At 42.3% G+C, this 21987-nt stretch overlaps 1 protein-coding gene across 24 annotated transcripts in view; it reads right to left on the bottom strand.

The window, feature by feature from the left end:
- The window catches only part of DST (dystonin), a 542031-nt gene that overhangs the window by 187729 nt on the left and 332315 nt on the right, over positions 1–21987 (bottom strand). For 22 of the 24 annotated variants that reach the window (XM_088831326.1, XM_088831327.1, XM_088831322.1 and 19 more), the window contains 11 exons: positions 12842–12954; positions 12640–12746; positions 8989–9108; positions 6349–6444; positions 5800–5927; positions 2809–2902; positions 2235–2389; positions 763–1225; positions 547–675; positions 317–394; positions 77–238 (listed from right to left, as the gene is read on the bottom strand). In XM_088831326.1, coding sequence (XP_088687452.1) covers positions 77–238; positions 317–394; positions 547–675; positions 763–1225; positions 2235–2389; positions 2809–2902; positions 5800–5927; positions 6349–6444; positions 8989–9108; positions 12640–12746; positions 12842–12954 — 1645 coding nt within the window. Of the gene's footprint in view, positions 1–76; positions 239–316; positions 395–546; positions 676–762; positions 1226–2234; positions 2390–2808; positions 2903–3015; positions 3324–5799; positions 5928–6348; positions 6445–8988; positions 9109–12639; positions 12747–12841; positions 12955–21987 lie in introns of those variants that run through there. The other 2 variants (XM_055406679.2, XM_088831325.1) reach the window with 1 other exon arrangement.

Genomic DNA, 21987 nt, shown 5'->3' with positions numbered 1-21987 from the left:
AATTGAAATAAATATGTGAGGAAATGATAAAGCCTGAGAGGCGCTAGTAACACTCAGCCACAGAAGCTGCACTCACAGCATGGTAATCTCTCTTCCGGGCTATGCTGGTGTTTCTTTCACTCCAGTCATAAGCAACTTCCTCCTCTTCTTTTTCATTCAACCAAATAAGTTCATTCGTTGCACGAGTTACAAAATTGTGGAGTGTGTCAAGGTGCCGCTCCTGATTCCTGGATGTATTCTTTATAAGGAGAATCATGGTAAGAATCATGTCTTTGCCATATAGAGAGAAAGGGAAGGGAAAGTTAAAAAAACTTACCAAGAGTTTTGCATACTGATTCTCTAATCTGTGTAACTTTTCTGCATAAGTTAGTTTGAGAGGTGCCGTCATCTGGATCTATAACATGGGATAAAAAGACAGCAGGTTAGGAATCTTAAGAAATTCTGATTCACTGGCAATGTATCTTTTATCCTGTGACAACAGGGTCTTAACAGAAAGAGCTAAGCAGAAGCTGGGATGAAATACATACATACTTTAAATTCACATACCTCACTCATCTTAGCTTCTTTAAGGCTAGATTCAAATTCTTCAATAGCTCGGTGGACATTTTTATGATTTTCTAAATGGCTTTCAACACTTGGCAAATCTGATCCCCATTCAGTGCGGTCCAGCTGCACCTTTAAATAGGAAGATATGAAGTTTAAAAAAAAAAAAATATGGTAGCAATTAAGGCCTGAAACTCAGGTAAAAGTAAATATTTTTACCTGCATCTCATCCACCCAATTCAAAAGGTCCTGAACAAATTTCATGTTGATTTCCTCTTCTGTTAAATTCTGGTCCAGCAGAGATGACTTGAGAAGGGGCTTTCGGATCTGCATCAGCTTCAGAGTTTGCAGGGAGCTTGTATCCCCTCCTGAGCCGAAATTTGGAGCTAACCCTGATGGGAAGCCAGGCGTATAAGCAGGAGTGACAGACGGGGTCAGGCGGGAAGTCAGCCCCGACGACAGGCCCGAGGTCACGCTAGACGGAGTCAGGGAAGGTGTAAGACCCTGCGTCAGCCCTGAGTTCACGCTGGGGTTTAAGGTCTGTGCAAATCCTGAGTTTAAACTCTGAGAGATTCCTGATATCATGAGTTTCGTCTGCTCCGTCGTCAGCACACGGCCTTTGCTGTACACTGAGGAACATTCGTTCCGCAAGGCCATGATGTCATCGCGCAGTTTTGCAACCCTGAAAAGAAAATAAAAATGCGTAAGCTATAATGTAAGAGGTATTTTTCACAAAAGCTGACCCCTAAAACTAGGGACTCTAGTTACCAAAATGATCAATATTGGCTCATCAGCCGTAAGAAAGGCATCACACTAGTGCTAGATGTCAGTAACAGGGGAAGCGGCTTTGAAGGGGTGTTATGGGAACTCTAGGCTGTCCACGCAAGTTTTTATAAGCCTAAGTTGCTCAAATAAATAAAGTCTATTTTAAAATGTCATTATAGTCACACTGATAAAAATTTACAACACAATTTTTTCACTCAATGTTGTACTACAAGTATTCTATATTACCATATGATCTTTACAACTGTAATTTATAATGAACGCAATTACAACACTACCATAGTATATGTTCATTCTCCTATTATTTGACACACAGGATTCCAAATTTTTGATATGGACACTTTTTTCCCTACATTTATTTAGATATTTTCTATATTCAGAATTACTACAGATTTCTAAAAGCAGAATTACTCATTTGAAGCATCATTCATAGCTTCTGCCTTATATATATGTCATATATTTAGATATTTACATATACTATAAACAACCAGAAATGTTCCATTTGTATCCCCAAATTCAATTCTCAGAGACACAAATTTTTATATATATATTTTCCCAATATTGTGTTGTGAGCATTTTCATAAGATAAACACAAAACTGATAAGTTGACTTAAAAGATAATTTTCTCATTACTGTCCCTTTTTCAAATATCACACATGAATATTTCAACTGTAGGTTAATTACTACAGTGTTAAATACTATATGTATCATCAAATTTTTTTCTACTATTTATCTTTGAAGAACAAAACCTACTAAACACACCGAAATATGACACAATTAATGTGACACACATTTTCAACAAAAAAGAGCTCAAGAACTATTTCATAAAATCGTCACACCACATTCTTCACGCAGGAGCCATGAAGCAGTCACGGAGAAGGACAAGGCTTACTAAGAAGCACCCTTACCTCTGTACCAACTGGTCTGCCTGGTAGTACTTTCCATCAGTAAGAATCTGTACATCAATTACATGCTGGCGTAAAAGGTTCTCACATTCAAGGATATATCCAGCAATTTCTGCTTCATTCTGAAACTGCAGCCCGGATTCCAATCTTTTAGAATCCTGTATTTTAAAACAATTCAATATTAATTCTACATTAATTAAGTTTCAAATCTAGCCTCAGGTGGTCCAGTAGTTAGGACTCGGCGTGTCCACTGTAGGGGGCATGGGTTGGATCTGTGGTCAGGGAACTACACTCCGAATGCCATGAAAGTGAAAGCATTAGTCTGACTCTTTGCGACTCCATGGACTGTAGCCCACCAGGCTTCTCTATCCAAGGAATTCTCCAGGCAAGAATACTGGAGCAGGGTGCCATTCCCTTCTCCAGGAGATCTTCCCAACCCAGGGATCGAACTCATGTCTCCTACACTGCGGGCAGATTCTTTACCGTCTGAGCCACCTGGGAAGCATACAAGATTTTATTTCATCTGAATGTACCGACCCCCCTACAGCAATTCCAGCAGCTCCTGAAATGAACTTACAGACTGGAGAGCATTTCGGGCAAGCAACAGTTTGTCTTCACAGACGACACTGCCCCTCTGAACTCGGTGAGCAATCTGCTGCAACATCTCCAACCTAAAAGAAGAAACAAAATAAAGGCTCTCCTTCCAAAGTCAGAGAGCTAGCCACCCCTGAAAAACGCGGCCCACCAAAAGAAAAACCACAACCCCACACCAAGGACTCCATACCTGTGTCCATCAAAGGATTCATTGCCAAAGCTAATACAGGAGTTGATCAGGGTTGGACCACAATGAACTGAGAGGAAATTCTCATTTGAGTCAAGACTAGTCCGAGTGCTGGTCGTGTTACTAAACACAGAATCACTGCTCCGGTAACTGTAACTACTGCTGTGCATCTTTATCCAGCAATGATGTTTTTTCCTCCACCATTAAAAGTAGACTAGAAAGTACACAGTCTGCAGAAAGTGCTACTTCTAATGGTGAAAAGAGGCGACTGGCTGTTACAGCTTTTAATGGCTCCTTAAATATGCCCCAACATGCATATTCAACACACAGAAAATAATACGCTGATAACTATTCAAAAGAATCCCGCCTAGAGCCATGGGTTTGCTAGCTACGGTCTGCCTTTTGTAGCCTACACTAAAGCCCTACATGTACAGACAAGGCAGGCTGATGGGGCGTCACTGGACAAGACTTGCCAAATATTTTCACCAAGAGTCATTCACTTGCCACCACCTCAAAAACAACTCTGATGTTTCACCGAAGCCAAAGTACAATCAGGTCACTCTGGCAATACCAATCATCAGCTAAAAGAACACAAATAGCCAATCAGAGCCTCATCCTAGCGTTTTGGAAAAACCAGCTCTGTATTGAACAACACAGGGTTAAAAAACCGGTACGTATAAACACCTACGAACAAACGAATTTGACAAGAAGCAAAGCACCTTCCCTTTTTAACCACCACAGCATTTGCTGATTAGGTTACATTAACTGGAAAATTGTCCAGTTACCTTTTCCCTGCCTCCAGAGGAACTGCTCCCAGGAATGTTAGGTCTACTCAAACCAAAGTGCTAAGAGAGTATCAGTGTGAGGCTTGGAGATTTAATTTGTCTGTGCTTGTTTTTCCTTTCTACAGGTTATTACCTGGCCTAAGATCATTGGCTCTTTCTCATTTGCCTTTTACACACTCCCATGCCACAGAGCTATTATTTTGCAATACAGAGTTAATGCCAAAAAACTTGTTGCTTCAAGAAAAATGAAGGCATTGAATCAGCCAAGCTAAATATTTTCCTATCCCCAACACTGCAAAGCCAAATTGCTGCTTCCCCAACTAGAGGTAGACACTGTCCTTTTTAGAAGGGAATTTGAGAGTGCCATGTCAAATATAGTTAGTAAACAGAAAAGCACAAAATAATAATAGTAGCCAGCACCTAACATTTCTGAAGCAATTGTTAGGTGCCAGGAAATTAACTAATCATTTTATAGACATACTCAGAACCACCAAACGTGGTTCCTACTATTACATCCTATTTACAAATGAGGAAACAGAAGTCTAGAGAGGATAGTGAATCTCAGATTACATGGCACGAGCATTGAGCTAATAATTCATCCAGGATTGACTGGCTCCTAGACCTTGAACTCTTAACCACAGCATTCTTTTATTTACATAAATTAAAATCCAGCTGTTATTCTGACGACTAAAATCAACTCTACCCCCTTTCTCTGGCACCTTTTCTATCCTTTCATCAGATTAGAAGCTGAGCATTTCATTTGAACCACCCAGAATTATTTCCTCCCTAAAAGGTCCATCCTGGGTATTTTGCGCTTGTTCTGGTTCAAAAGGATCCAGTTATGCAGACAGAATACTCTGCTTTAACAAGCGTGTCATCAACGATGTCATAAAGGCCTGACAAATCAGACCCACCCTCGGCTCTTTAATGCATTAGCTCACACTTCTTCCACGTGTGGGTGCAGAGAACATCAGTATACTGAGGGCCTCCGGGTAGCAGAGCCGGTGTTGTGGGCAGTACAAGGAACCACAAACACAGGAATCTGTCTGCATGCTCACTCTGTGGAACTGGCAGCCCTCATTCAAGCAATCGCAGAGAAATGTATAAATTACAACCTAGACGAGCCTGTGGAGGAGGACCACGTGGAACAGGAGGGTCAACACTCAAACACCTGAACCGGCCTGGGAGACTTCGGAAAGTGTCTGGAGGAAATCATACTGGAGCTGAGGTCAGAGGACGATCAGGAGAGGACGGCCCAGACGACCCAGCCACAGGAAGACAGTGCCGAGATCTCACAAACGCGGAGGCTGGGAAACGGGCAGGCCAGCGGCTCGCAGAGGGCCAGAAGGCCGGCCTCGGGGACTCGCACCACGAGCCCCACGCAGCACAGCTCAGGCTGGAACAGAAGGACCACCACAGAGACAGACCGTCCAACAAACCCCTCCTGAGGACCAAGGCGGCCTTCCGAGGGCACCTGCTGAGGCAGGAGAGAAAGGAGGAAGCTGAGGGATGGTTTCGGGCCCACAGGCAGGGCGGGACTGAACCAGCGATCACACGTCCTCCGGGTGCTGCCTCGCGGCCCTTCTTTAAACAGAGGGCTCACTGCCCACGGAGAGAGGGCCACAGCCCAGAACATACCAAGAAACAAGGCAAGCTCACGGTTAACCTATGTTATGTATGGATGAGCTTCTGGGGACTTAAAAGCTGGAGAGATTCTCACGGGTCCTCCTGACCGTTAAATCTGTAACCGCCATATGAGATGCGACTGCACACACCAGCCCAGGCCCCCCTCCAACATCACTTCCCTGATTCTTCCTCAAACCTCTTGGAAGTTTCTAGACAACAAAATGCGAGAATCAGAAAGACGTATCCAAGGTCACGCAAACAAGCAAATGGAAAAGGCTAATGCTGGTCCAGGCTGGCATGTCTCCAAACCTTCAGCTGTTTCCCCACCACAAGCGGACCTCCCCACCGGACACCCAGAGCAGAGAACGGCCCCAACCTTTCAACTTCGGGACGAAGAGCCTTCTCCCTCTCCAGCATGGCGATGATGAGCTTTCCCCACTCCTTTTCTATGTCGTTTGGGTGATAACCTTGAAGGAGTTTGATGCGTCCAAACTCTATCCAAATCTAGAGAAAACAGCACAAAAAGGTGATGTGAAGCAAAGACAATAAAAATCAAGACAGACTATTAATCAAGATTACACTTGATACCATATGGTATCACTTACAGATGGACTCTAAAAGACGACACAGAAAAGCTTATCTACAAAACGGAATCACAGACACACAGAACAAACTTGTGGCTGACAAGGGGGAGGGGCTGGAGAAGGGAAGGGAAGGACTGAGTTTGGCATTAGCAAATACAAAGAATATTAGAGAATGGATGGACAACAAGGTCCTACCGTACAGCACAGTAAATATATAAGTGAGGTATATAACTGAGTTACCATGCTGTGCGGCAGAAACTGACACATTATAATAAATCAACTACACCAATAAAAATTTTTAAAAGGAGACATTTGCCAATTCAAAGGAAATTTTTTCTTACCTCTAATAATTTATATAAGCGTTTAATTTTTGATTTTTCTGTCTCCTTTGGTGGAATTTCTGTTTCTTTAAACTGTAAATACTGATTGTAAAGTGCCTGAAATGAAAAGGAAAATGAATGAAGAGCTGAACTTCAAAAATCTGTTTTCATTATCACATAATGTCATGACTTCAAATGCTTTCTATTCTGTCACTTGCCCTGGGTGGCGGGGCATGCGTGCTCAGCTATGTCCAACTCCGTGAGACCCCATGGACTGCAGCCCACCAAGCAGTGGGATTTTGGAATTTTCCAGGCAAGAATACTGGAGTGGGTTGCCATTTTCTACTCCATGGGATCTTCCTGACCCAGAGATCAAACTCACATCTCTTGCATCTCCTGCATTGGCAGGCAGATTCTTTACTACTGTCCTACCCAGGAAGGCAGTCCTTCATAAAATAGACAATCAAGGATGCCAGTTCTCAGCCAGTTGGTAAATAGGATCTAAGGGATCTGAAGAGGATGTAATTAGGGCTGTGAGCCCGATTTAACATATGCTGCCCAGGCATCTGGATAATGAAAACCATAACAGTGTCTGTTAGTTGCTCAGTCGTGTCTGACTCTTTGCGACCCCACGGACTGTAGCCTGTCAGGCTCCTGTGTCCACGGGATTCTCCAGGCCAGAATCCTGGAGTGGGTAGCCTTTCCCTTCTCCAGGAGATCTTCCCAACCCAGGGATCAAACCTGGGTCTCCACACTGCAGGCGGATTCTTTACCAGTTGAGCCACCAGGGAACCACAACTCTACTAAGGATCTCTCATCCAAATAAGAAGACACATCCTTTAAAAGATACACTTTGCAAATGCTATACTTTAGCTTTTACTTTTTGGAAAAATCATCTGATGCAATTCTCATAAAACAGGGTGGGAAGCATTCTTCTCTATTTCATGGTCTATCCTTGAAAAACAGAATTCTCATCAGACAGACAGGACTAAAATTTGCTTTCAGTGTCCCATGGCCAAATTAAGCAGATCTTACAGTAAAAAAAGATGCTACTGGTTCCTGCTATTATTATAAAAGTTTGAGCCATATAATTAAATTACTATCTAAGTTATAGATATTAATTTGGGAATCTCTTAAATATATGTTTATTAGGTTTATTATATTAACAAGGAGCTTCTAAAAATTATGTTGATAAAATAGCTCCACATTTAGTAAGTGTACACTGATTATTTCATCCTAATTCATGCTGCTTTAAAACAAGTCCATGGAAATGTTCGAGGAGACACATTTCTCTGAAGGACTCCATTTAATGTTTTGCTGACTAAGAAAACTATTCAGTTGGCCAAAAAGTTCCTTTGGGTTTTTCTGTAATATCTTATGGAAAAACCCAAATAAACTCTTTGGCAAACCCAATATTTGGTTATTTCCCCATGATGTATTTTTTCCCTATATCCTGTCTTATCCCAGGCACCAGCAAGTAATCTGTGTAGTCAAACCTCAATAATTTAAGCATCTGCTCTAATCAGAAGCCAGCATGAATTTACTCAAATCTCTGGACGATGAATCTATTTGAAAATAAGTGGAACTTGAAATCTACAAGTTGGCTAAACCCAAAGTGCAGCGTTTCAGGATGTCCACCGGTGAATAAGCACAGAATGCCATCGTGTGCTGACGCTGTTCACAGTGGATGTGGTCACGGAAGCGGGAGGAATGCTTTCCTGCCAGGAGCGGTTACTATCCACACTGGGAGACATCACACAAAACCGCTTCAGAAAGACCCGAAGGAGCATCACATGGACACGTGCCAAGGAGCCTGGTGCCAAGGACAAACTCCCTGTGACGGTGTGAGTAAAAGCTGTTCCACAGACGCTGTGTACAGACGCGTGGACGCAATTGCTCATGTGAACAGGGCCCCTCCTGGATTAGAACCATTCTTGAAATTCCAATCAGGAAAACAATGTCCACAGTTCAAGGAATTAGACCTTGTTCATATTCACACGAGCCATTTCTTAAAATAAAAGTACACTAATCTGCTATGATAAATCCCAAGGTACAAGAAGAGTCGACTTATTTTCAAAGTTTATACACCTACACCATCTTTTAATACCTCTGTGACGTCTCTGACAAAGAGATGGACCCAGTTCCTTAGGTAGCAGCACCTGTTCTTCTAAACCAGGAGCTCATTTACCCCAGGAGTCAGGTATGTCCTTTCGAATTTGCGGTGAAATACTGAATGTACATCTTGCACCACAGAAGCCTCTGAGGCCGTTTCTAACGGGATGTGACCACAGGCACAGGCCCAGCCACCCTTGTGCTGCACAAGCTTCCCACACAGCTCCTGCCCCAGCCGCCTGCTAGCTCCGGGTGTCTCCCAGGTCCCACAAATAACACCGCAATGCCATTCCCAGAGACCCTCCATATTAACTCTCAACAATGCAAAGCGAAGAGACTATAAATTTAAGATGCTGTTGCTCTGATGTTTTAAGTATTGGTGTCGACTTCCATCTCCTCTGTATAATAGAAGATGGATAAATAAATAGTTTGCCTGCTGGCTGGTACCGTAATTTTTCTTCAGCTTCTGAAATGACAGAACCATTTCAGCATTTTTTTAAAGGTTTAGTAATAAACTTAACCCTACTTAACTTCTGTAGGGACACAGACCTTGAGTTCTACAGGATTATTAGGAAAAGTTCTCTCCGACATAGTGGCCACATGGTGTCTGATCCACTGGACGAGGTAGTTGACCATATTCTGGTATTCAATCCACTTGACTTCGACATCCTACAAGGAGAAGATGGCAAAGAAGGTCTGTATCTGCAGATGGCAACATTCACGTCTAACATAGTCTGGCCAGAGGTCATTGTGTGGATCTGCGTGTCTTTAAGCCTGACAGAGAGGACCAGTTCAAGGTTTTCTTCATTCCCTCCCAGTCTCAATTCTGTCCACTTAAACAGCTCTAAAAACATGCCATCAACAGTTGACCACTAAGACTCGCCTAAGGAATGCCAACTCTGATCCAAGGATCCAGGCTGATTGAAACACCATGTTAAGAAGGCTTCTGAGGCTGCACTGAAATACAGCAGAAAAAAACACTATGATCAATTTGGAGTGTCTCCTGGGCAGTCAAGAAAGGGACTAAAAGCCTGTGAAAGCCAGGTGAGCTACCTTCTCTGCCACTCTTTCTAAGTCTAGCTGATATCTGAAACTGACAGAACTACGAAATACACAGGAAACTTGACAGGAATGAAACCTACAGGAAATGTACATGGTGGGAATGATTCAATATTCCTTAAGCAAACTTTTGTTTTTAAATGAAGGTGACTGGAAGACTGTCAACTGTTTTCTTCAATTAAGCATTTGAGGAAGTGCTTATGATATTCAAAGCACTGTGCTAAGCGCTGTAATAAAAATATAATACTATAAGAGATGATCCCTTTTATCAAAGAGTTTTCTGTCTAGACGAGGAGGCAAGAGAGAGTCATAATATAAACAGCTATGCAAAATGAAAAGCAGTACTGAAGAAGTGTTGAAATAACAAAAGCGGGTAGTTTATGCAAGGCATCAAGATAAACAGTGAGGTGAGCACAGCTGTGCCTGGAAACCATCCCCTGAAGGCCTCTTGGGAGAGGCCATCCCGGGTGGCTGTGCAGTGAGCAGGAACTCTGAGTGGGCGGCGGGAGGGATGACAGTCGAGGAGCGGGCTGGGGGCACGGACTCTGAGACAGGAACGCCCTGGCCACCACCAACAGCTCACGTGGGGACGGATGCTGGCAAGAACTGACACATGCAGAGCCGTGGAGGTCAGTACATCTAGACTGCCTTGAGCCTTGCAAGCCACATGAAGCCGTGGGAGGTTTCCAAGCTAAGATGCCGACAGTGTGCAGAGATGATGGTAGAAGAAAAGCAGGGGAGCTGGAAAGGCCACAAGCAAGCTCACAGCCTCATCCCGGTGAGGGGGTGGGAGTGAGGAGCTGCGTGCAGGCTGTGGGGAGGAGCGCGGAGTGGCCACAGGCACGTTCTCGGGCAGCTCCAGCCTGAGTCACGGCGGACACTGGAGCACGGCAGCAAGTTGCTCAGGGACCAGCCTTCAAGACAGAGCACACAGGAGAGAAGTGGAACAAGCCTAAACCGGAGCACATGGAGGCGACACAAGAGACCAAAGGGAGAGCTCCCAAATCTTCAAGGTGAAACAGAATAAAGGCGGCAGCTGCAGGAGCGGAGACGCCAGGGCGAGGGGGCCCCCAAGAGCACAGCATGTGTGGACAGGGGTCCCGTCCTCCAGAGAAGCACAGCGCTCATCAGCAGGGCCAGCACGACACGCACGGCAAATACACTGCAGGCTTCCGGAACCATGGGACTAAACCAAGAACCCAGAGCAACGCGTCAGAGGTCCTGCCCTGCTCCAGAGAAGCCCTGTTGGTCTGGCAAAATCCATCACCCTCCTCTGGGCCTCACTTTCAAATCAGAACACAACACAAAGCAACCTCACTTCCAGGGATCATATAAGTCTGTAAACCTGAAAGTGATTTCGGAAGTGAGACAGTCTCTACAGAGAGAAGGATAGCAAACTGGGTGGCTGTCAAACAGCAGCACATTAAAAAAGAAAAAAAAAAAATCTCTAAATCGAGTGTTTCTAGCTTTTGTTTATAAAATGACATGCAACTCTGAATAACCTACTTTACGAAATGAAATGTTTCTGAGTTATACTTTAATTTTAATGGTGGAATGGGACCATTAAAATACATATATACTATCAATTTATTGAGTAGCATATTAACTCAAATCCATTAAAAAATATTTGACATTTGAAGACTGTTAAACCCATACAACTCGACAACACAAAAATAACTGAACTGAAAAGTGGGCAGCAGCTCTAAACAGACATTTCTCCAAAGAGAACATGCGCATGGCCAACGGGCACAGGAAAAGATGCTCAGCATCACTAATCATCAGAGAAATGCAAATAAGAGCCATAATGAGGCATCACTACACACTGATCAGGACAGCACTAAAAAGTCAACAAACAGGAAATGCTGGAGAGGGTGCAGAGAGAAGGGAGCCCTTTTAGACTGTTGGTGGGAATGTTACAGCCACCATGGAGAACAGTATGGAGGCTCTTCAGAAAACTAAAAATACAATTACCATATGATCCAGCAATCCTACTCCTGGCATATACCCAGACAGAATTCTAATTCAAAAAGATACACGCACCTCTATGCTCACAGCAGCACGATTCACAATAGCCACGACATGGGGACAACCTAGATGCTGACCAACAGATGACCGGACAGAGAAAATGTGGTACACAGACACAAAGGAACACTACTCAGCCGTTACAAAGAGTGAGCTAATGCCATCTGTGGCAACACGGATGGGCCTATAGATTGTCGTACCGAGTGAAGTAAGTCAGAGAAAGAGAAATATTGTATGGCATCCCTTATATGTGGAATCTAAAAAGAACTGATACAAAGGAACTTACAAAACAAAGAAACTCACGGACTTGGAGGACGAACTTCTGATTGCTGGCAGGGGAGGATGGGGAAAGGGATAATTAGGGAGTCTGGGACGGACAAGTACACACTGTTATATTTGAAATGGATAACCAACAAGGACCTACTATATATATATAGCACATGGAACTCTGCTCAGTGTTATGTGGCAGCCTGGATGGGAGGGGAGTTTGGGGAAGAATGGATACACGTGTACATATATGGCTGAATCCTGTTCGTGTGAGACCAAACACAAAGTAAAAAGTTTGGTTTAAAAAAAAAGAAGACATGGTACATATATACAATGGAATATTACTTGACCATATAAAGGAATAAAATAATGCCACGTGTAGCAACATGGATAGACCCAGAGGTTATTGCACTAAGTGCAGTAAGAGAGAGACAAATACCATACAACTGTATTGTAAATACAACGGCTTCATATTGAATGGTATCGTAATCTAAAATATGACACAAATGAACTTATCTATGAAACAGAAACAGAATCACAAACACAGAGAACGGACTGATGGGTGCCAAGGGGTAGAAGCTTGCGGGAGGTAGGGAGGGGGAGGCTGGGATTAGCAGAACTATATTCAATACCCTATGATAAACTATAATGGAAAAGAATATTAAAAATGCAAATATATGGATAACTGAATCACTTTGCTGTACACAGCATAAATTAACAGAACATTGTAAATCTACTACACTTCAATTTTTTTAAAGTCATATTAACAAAAAATATGACTGCAAAAAGCACCCTCAGAGAATTCAGTCAATTATGAGTTATCAACTTCAGAATGGAAAAATCAATACTCACATTTGCCCCAATGCCTTCACCACCTTCAGGGACTTTGGGAAATGCGTCATAGAGAGATGATACATAAGTTATTACTGACTTTTCATCAGGTGAGGACACATCAACATCTAAAAGCAACAACAGGAATTATTTCAAAATGCTGATCAATTACTTTAGATCAGACCTGACAGCCCATCAACATCTGGTCAAGACAACCACTCACCTTCAGGATCCAGAAGTCTTATAACACCAATTTTTTCTGCTACATAGAAAGCGTGCTCTAAATTTGCAAGGTTGCTTTGAACAGCAACAGTATTCATGTCTATCAGGTCCGGCCTAGGAAAAACATATGCTGTATTAATGAGGTTTCTCACTTGCCAATTCAATATAAAATTTACATGTGTACTTATTGACATAACAACTCCTGCAAATCTTAATACTAAGCATATGTTGAAATACAGAGGTTTTCATCCAATTGTTAACACTGCTCCTGTGAACTAAGAATGCCTCCTGCCGTACTGGTAAACAAAGGATGCTGCAGTCACCAAGCCATCACATTACAGCCACCGGGACCACGGGCCCTGAGGGAACTCAGGAGGGACACACGTCAAACACCAGCCCAAAACCACCCAAACCGTCGTCAAACTCACCCCAGGGTGAGAAAGCACGGGACCCTGGCCCTGGGCAGCTGAGGCACAGATCAAAGAAATGAGCTCGAGGAGCTCAGAGGCCTGCACCTTCCCATACACAGAAAAGCACTCAATTCATTAACTTGAGAGATCTTGTTTTCTCCAGTTAACTAACCAGGTAGTCTTCTGATGTTCCGACTACCTGATCTCTGTCGCAAAGCCCCCATATATCCTGGCCTCCCCGCCTCTTCAGAGCTGTCCCTCAGAGCCGTCTGAGAGGCTGTGTCCTAGGATTGAGGCCTCAATTTTGTTCACCACATGTAACTCTCACCTTTTAAATCGTTTAATTTTTCAGTCAACACTCACTTCTCTCAGAAACTTTGGTGAGCCAAAAGCAAACACAGAAAAATCTAACAACTTTCATGTATAAAATTTCAGCAAAATCCACAAATTGCCCGTGATCAGAACATGTATGAGCATCTGTCGCATTCAATCTATTTAAGCCCCATTGCCTCAACAGTATCCTTCTAATCCAACTGGCAACTTCTCAGGCTTCCTCCCAAAGAGATCAGGCCCCATGCACTGTTCCCCTCAGAGTACCACCATGCAGAACACCCTTTCCGGTCGCAGCCCCTCTGCACAGGCCTCCCCATCCTGGGAGCAGACATCCAGCCCCACCTCCTCCGGGGCCCTCACTCACCTTCCCAGCCCTCATTTCCCCCTTTGTTTCCTGAACTCCACCGTGCTTAGTTGCCTAGTCGTGTCCAACTCTTTGCAACCCTATGGACTGTAGCCCCGCCAGGCTCCCCTGTCCATGGGATTCTCCTGGCAAGAATAATGGAGTGGGCTGCCATGCTCTCCTCCAGGGGATCTTCCTGACCCATGCATTGAACCCACATCTCCTGCATGGCAGGTGGATTCTCTACCATCTGAGACGCTGGGAAGTCCTACTCCTGAGCCTGTGCCAATTAATCTGGCACCTGGAAGAATCATATACTTCTTTGCCCTCCAAATTTACTGTTCAAAGTGCAGGCGCATCTCGTTTCTCCCAACTGGCTAATTCCAAGACAACAAGAGCCACGTGGTTTTAACAGACTTTTGTATTTTTTCCTTCTACTGAGATAAACAGTGGCATATATATTGTAGACACTCAATAAATATCTACAGATAAGGTGAGTAGATTGGTTATTACACAGAATCATAAAAGACTAAAATAAGCACCAGCTTATATCTTCACAAACACACCACACACCCCACGATGCTATAAACCACAGAGATTACTTAAAACCGGCTCTATTGACATAGGATTTTATAAGACTTTCCAAATACTCCTTGAAAACTAAGTGTAAATCACTGGAGCTAGAAACTTAACTCAAGGCCAGAAGCCAGTCACGAAATTTTCCTCTCAAAACCATTTGAAGAATGTAGAAACAAATCTGGAAGCAGTAAAGCCATCAAGAAGAGCAGTACCAACCCCCAAATCTCTAGTAACCTGTTTCTCAGCTTCTAAGGAAGGGCTCTCATTCTAGCCTCCAAGGGCATCCTATCTCCCTCAAAATAACCCCCGGGGGTTTGCAGAAAGGTGGGAGCGTTCAGAGGTAGGACAGGAGGCTGAGATGTAGTTATTCTGAACACAGTGAGAAAACAGATCACAGGAGGGAAACATACCACTAACTTCAGGGAGGGAGACAGCAATCAGGACTCTTATCTTTATCTATTAAGAAAGCAGACCTCCAAAGAAATCTACTCACTGTTTTACTGCACTTTCAAAGTGTTCATAACCTTGAAATGTACCTACCTACCTATGGATTTCCTGGGAATTATTTGGAAATTCTTTAATGCTTTTCATTTGCCACCAATACGATCACTGGAAAAGTATCTCACATTGATTACACAAACAATGAATCCACTGACAACAACAGAGGTAAACGACATCACCTCTAAAAAAATAACACTTTTTATTCACAAATGTGTAGTTTGAAGAGTCTGATTAACTTCAAGATTACTGAGCAGGTGTGCATAACAGTCGAAACAAAAACAAATCTCTGAAGTTCAAAAAACTGCTTTGCATCCACAAAGTTCAGACATTTTGAAGAAATAAAAGCCAGTGTTTCTGAGTCTGCCAAGTCTCCCAACAAGAAAGGGCATGTTGTCAAGCAAAGCCTGCCATTAGCAGATAGAGTAAACACTGAGTAATCCTGGGGAATGAATCTAGTCATTGAAGAATCCAGCTCTCCACTGAGAGAACAAAGCACTCCTTCAGAATGACAGAGTTGTTTGAGCACAAAAGCGGCTGTGTAATACATCAATCTAGGATAAGCTGCCTCTGTTTCCCTGATATTTAACCCTTTCATGAAACAAAAGCTACAGTGGGTTTCCTCTGTTAAGACTCCAGTGAACAAAACTTAATGAAGCAAAAAGTGTTCTAAAACCACTCTGGAGAAGGAGCAGCCTGAGCGTTGTCAGAATTCTACCTTCCCTGGGGTCGCTCTGCAGCTTCCCATTCTGCTTTTCCTGTTTGTCTGGAGCTTCCAGAAGCTGCACATGCTGAGACCTACCCTCCTTTTCCTTCACAGCTTCACTGGGATCATATAACCCTTAAAAACTTAGCAAGTTTCCACATATGCAAGATTTTTGTTTTCATTCTAAAGGCTTCATTTCACTGTAACATCCCCTTTAGTGGAATTTTTACAGGAAATTTTATTCTCATCTTAGGTTTCACTAAGCAAACACTATATTATACTGTAAGCGACAGTGTTCAATGATAGTTTACATCATTGAGTATTAACCAGTCTAATTTCCCTGTTTTCTGAAAACCATTCAAAATTATATGATGTAATCCTCTGCCACCTAAAATTATACCAGTTTTTAAATGGGAAAAAAGCTATCTAAGTCTTACTTGTATTATTATTCTATGATGATGTCATCTTTTCTGAATGACTCCTTCATCATGGACAGCAACTTTTTAAAGCACACCTTTACATCCCACTCTTTTCCCCATTAAATTAACAGAAAGAGCTTACAAAGAAGTAAAAAATGGGAGGTGATCACATACATTTTTCACACTAGATGTATAAAACCAAGAGAGGCCGTATGAGGAAGCTGAAAGTCAGGCCGAAGCCACTTCTATGCACGCTTAATGCCTTTGGTCAAAAACACAGGACAAAAAGGTACCAAGCAAAATGGCAACTGCCATAATACAAAATAATCTTGGATAAAAGTAGTGCTGATCTTTCATACAACACCCAAATTAAAAGTATTCTTCCCGGACAAAAGAAATATATGTACACCCAGAGGCATATATGGGCTTGCCTGGTGGCTCAGATGGTAAAGAATCTGTTTGCAATTCAGGAGACTCAGGTATAATTCCTAGGTCAAGAAAATGTCCTGGAGAAGGGAATGGCTACCTACTCCAGTATTCTTGCCTGGAGAATTCTATGGACAGGGAGCCTGATGGGCTATAGTCCACAGGGTCGCAAAGAGTCAGACAAGACTGAATGGTTTATAGGCATATATACATATATATGGATGGCATTTATATAGAGAGAGGCATATATATATAAAGATTTCAACACTCACATTGATAGCCAAACTAGTGAAACATTAAAATTATATAGGAGATTTTTTAGTATAGATGCCCAAAAAAACTCTGCAGTCCCCAAGTACTTTATTAATACACTTTCACATAAGAATTAGATGGAATTCTATAAGAAAACTGTGACTTGTCATAAATGGCTGAAGATTAGGCTTTCATGTTTTATCATTTCAAACACCAACAAGCCCAACCAAGAGGAGCATGAAGCAAAGACAAACACCTGGGAAGAAAGTCCTTAAAAACTGCTATGGGAAATACCAGAGGGGCACAGATACAAGTCATTTAAGAGAAGAATATGTTAGTACAGACACAGGTGACCAAATCATGAGCCAAAAATGAAAGGATGCTGAAAGGACATATCTAAGAAATATCAACAGTCAAAGTCCAAATCAGCACCTTTTTCAAGTTATAGAAAGAAATGATTTAAATTCAGGGAGTTTGTTACAACCTAAATATCCATCAGCAGATGAGTGGATAAAAAAGATGTGGCATATATATATCATTGAATACGATTCAACCATAAAAAGGAACAAAATAATGCCATTTGCAGCAACTGGATGGAGCTAGAGAATATCATAATCAGTGAAGTCAGTCAGAAAGAGAAAGAAAAGTACCATATGATACCACTAATATGTGGAATCTAAAATATGACACAAATGAACCTATCTATGAAACAGACGAAATCCCAAAGAAAGGCAATGACAAGGAACGTTCAAACAACCATACAATTGCACTCATTTCACATGTCACCAAGGTAATGCTAGCTTCAAGCTAGCCTTCAACACTATATGAACCGAGAATCTCCAAATGTACAAGCTTCGGGCCACCCGAAATGGACGCGTCTTGGTGGAGACTTCTGACAAAATGTGGCCCACTGGGGAAGGGAATGGCAACTCACTTCGGTATTCTTGCCTTGAGAACCCCATGAACAGTATGAAAAGGCAAAAAGACAGGACACTGAAAGATGAACTCCGCAGGTCGGTAGATGCCCAATAAGCTACTGGAGATCAGTGGAGAAATAACTCCAGAAAGAACGAAGGGATGGAGCCAAAACAAAAACAACACCCAGTTATGGATGTGGCTGGTGATGGAAGCAAGGTCCAATGCTGTAAAGAGCAATATTGCATAGGAACCTGGACGGTCAGGTCCATGAACGAAGGCAAATTGGAAGTGGTCAAACAGGAGATGGCAATAGTCAACAACGACATTTTAGGAATGAGTGAACTAAAATGGACTGGATTGGGTGAATTTAATTCAGATGACCATTATATCTACTACTGTGGACAAGAATCCCTTAGAAGCAATGGAGTAGCCATCAGAGTCAACAAAAGAGTCCAAAATGCAGTACTTGGATGCAATCTCAAGGCAAACCATTCAGTACCAGAGTAATCCAAGTCTATGCCCCAAACAGTAACTGAAGAAGCTGAAATCAAATGGTTCTATAGAACTAACACATAAAGAAGATGTCTTTTTCATTATAGGGGACTGGAATGCAAAAATAGGAAGTCAAGAAACACCTGGAGAAACAAGCAAATTTGGCCTTGAAATACAGAATGAAGCAGGGCAAAGGCTAATAGAGTTTTGCTAAGAGAACACACTGGTCATAGCAAACACCCTCTTCCAACAATACAAGAGAAGACTCTACACATGGACATCACCAGATGGTCAATAGTGAAATTAGATAGATTATATTCTTTGCAGCCAAAGATGGAGAAGCTCTATACAGTCAGCAAAAACAAGACCAAGAGTTGACTGTGGCTCAGATCATGAATTCCTTATTGCCAAATTCAGACTTAAACTGAAGAAAGTAGGGAAAACCACTAGACCATTCAGGTATGACCTAAATCAAATCCCTTATGATTATACAGTGGGAGTGAGAAATAGATTTAAGGGACTAGATCTGACAATGTCTGATGTACTATGGATGGAGGTCCCTGACATTCTACAGCAGACAGGGATCAAGACCATCCCCAAGAAAAAGAAATGCAAAAAAGCAAAATGGCTGTCTGAGGAGGCCTTAAAATAGCTGAGAAAAGAAGAGAAGTGAAAGAAAAAGGAGAAAAGGAAAGATATACCCATTTGAATGCAGAGTTCCAAAGAATAGCAAGGAGAGATAAGAAAGCCTTCCTCAGTGATCAGTGCAAAGAAATAGAGGAAAACAATAGAATGGGAAAGACTAGAGATCTCTTCAAGAAAATTACAGATACCAAGGGAAAATTTCATGCAAAGATGGGCTCGATAAACGAAAGAAATGGTATGGACCTAACAGAAGCAGAAGATATTAAGAAGAGGTGGCAAGAATACACAAAACTATACAAAAAAGATCTTCATGACCCAGATAATTATGATGGTGTGATCACTCTCCTAGAGCCAGACATCCTGGAATGAGAAGTCAAGTGGGCCTTAGAAAGCATCACTATGAACAAAGCTAGTGGAGGTGATGGAATTCCACTTGAGCTATTTCAAATCCTAAAAGATGACGCTGTGAAAGTGCTGCACTCAATAAATATGCCAGCAAATTCGGAAAACAGCAGTGGCCACAGGACTGGAAAAGGTCAGTTTTCATTTCAGTCCCAAAGAAAGGCAATGCAAAGAATGCTCAAACTACTGCACAACTGCACTCATCTCACATGCTAGCAAAGTAATGCTCAAAATTCTCCAAGCCAGGCTTCAGCAATATGTAAATAGTGAACTTCCAGATGTTAAAGCTGGATTTAGAAAAGGCAGAGGAACCTGAGATCAAATTGACAATATCCACTGGATCATTGAAAAAGTAAGAGAGTTCCAGAAAAACATCTATTTCTGCTTTATTAACTATGCCAAAGCCTTTGACCGTGTAGATCACCACAAACTGTGGAAAATTCTTCAAGAGATGGGAATACCGGACCACCTGACCTGCCTCTTGAGAAATCTGTATGCAGGTCACGAAGCAACAGTTAGAACTGGACATGGAACAGCATACTGGTTCCAAATAGGGAAAGGAATATGTCAAGGCTGTACATTGTCACCCTGATTATTTAACTTATATGCAGAGTATATCATGAGAAATGCTGGGCTGGATGAAGCACAAGCTGGAGTCAAGATTGCTGGGAGAAATATCAATAACCTCAGATATGCAGATGACAACATCCTTATGGCAGAAAGTGAAGAAGAACTAAAGAGCCTCATGATAAAAGTGAAACAGGAGAGTGGAAAAAGTTGGCTTAAAGCTCAACATTCGGAAAACTAAGATCCTGGCATCTGGTCCCATCACTTCATGGCAAATAAATGGGGAAACAGTGGCTGACTTTATTTTTCGGGGCTCCAAAACTCACTGCAGATGGTGACTTCAGCTATGATATTAAAAGACACTTGTTCCTTGGAAGGAAAGTTATGACAAACCTAGATAGCATATTAAAAAGCAGAGACATTACTTTACCAACAAAGGTCCGTCTCGTCAAGGCTATGGTTTTTCCACTAGTCATGTATGGATGTGAGAGTTGGATTATAAAGAAAGCTGAGCGCCGAAGAATTGATGCTTTTGAACTGTGGTGTTGGATAAGACTCTCAAGAGTCCCTTGGACTGCAAGGAGATCCAACCAGTCCATCCTAAAGGAGATCAGTCCTGAGTGATATTCAAGCTGAAACTCCAATACTTTGGCCACCTGATGCGAAAAGCTGACTCATTTGAAAAGACCCTGATGCTGGGAAAGACTGAAGGCAGGAGGAGAAGGGGACGACAGAGAATGAAATGGCTGGATGGCATCACTGACTCAATGGACATGAGTTTGAATAAACTCCGGAGTCGGGGATGGACAGGGAGGCCGGGCGTGCTGTGATCCATGGGGTCGCAAAGAGCTGGATACGACTGAGCGACTAAACTGAACTGAATGGATTTGACATGGTATTTCACTGTGGTTTTGATTTGCATTTCTCTAATGATTTATGATGCTTTTGAACTGTGGTGTTGGAGAAGACCATGGGGTTGCAAAGAGTTGGACATGACTGAGCGACTGAACTGAATGATTTATGACGTTGAGCATCTTTTCATGCACTTACAGGCCATCTGTGCATTTTCTCTGGACAGCATCTAACCAAGTCCTCTGTCAATTTTAAAACTGAGTTGTTGGCATTGAAACATGTATGTTGTCATATGTGAAACGAATCACCAGTTCAGGGTGGATGTATGTTACAGGGTGCTCAGGGCTGGTGTGCGGGGATGACCCAGAGGGAGGATAAAGGGAGGAGGGAGGTGGGAGGGGGGTTCAGGAGGGGGAACTCATGTACACCCGGGGCGGATTCATGTCAATGTATGGCAAAACCAACCAATATAATATTGTACAATAATTCGCCTCCAATAAAAAATAAAAAAATAAAACTGAGTTGTTTGATTTTCGTTGTTAAATTGTAGGATTGTATGTATTTTAGATATTAAATCACTTTCAGATGTACGGTTTACAAATGTATTCTCTCATTCTGTAGGCTGCTTTTTCACACTGTTGATACTGTTTTCTGATGAACAGAAGTTTTTGCTTTCATGTAGTCCAGTTCCTGTAGTTTTTCTTAGTTATCCATGCTTTTGGTAACATATGCAAGAAATCACTGCCTAACCCAATGTCATGAAGTTTTTCTCCTATGATTTCTTCTAAGTTTTATAGTTTTAGCTTTTATTTCTTTAACATTTTTTTTGTAATTAATTTATTTTTTATTGGAGGCAAATTATTTTACAATATTATATTGGTTGGTTTTGCCATACATTGACATGAATTCGCCCCGGGTTTACATAAGTTCCCCCTCCTGAACCCCGCTCCCACCTCCCTCCTCCCTCCTCCCTTTATCCTCCCTCTGGGTCATCCCCGCATGCCAGCCTTGAGCATCCTGTAACATGCATTGACCCTGAACTAGTGATTCATTTCACATATGACAACATACGTGTTTCAATGATATTCTCCCAAATCATCCCACCCTCACCCTCTCCCACAGAGTCCCAAAGACTGATCTATACATCTGTGTCTCTTTTGCTGTCTCGTATACAGGGTTATCATTTGCATCTTTCTAAATTCCATATATATGCGAAAGTATGCTGTATTGGTGTTTTTCTTTCTGGCTTACTTCACTCTGTATAATAGGCTCCAGTTTCATCCACCTCATTAGAACATTTGAATC

The sequence above is a fragment of the Moschus berezovskii genome, chromosome 23 (genome assembly GCF_049115385.1).
Source record: "Moschus berezovskii isolate FMDL1 chromosome 23, NW_MosBer_1.0, whole genome shotgun sequence".
In the NCBI taxonomy this organism is placed as follows: Eukaryota; Metazoa; Chordata; class Mammalia; order Artiodactyla; family Moschidae; genus Moschus; species Moschus berezovskii.
Note: the sequence above shows the minus strand (reverse complement) of the source record. Positions and strands in the feature narration are given on the sequence as shown.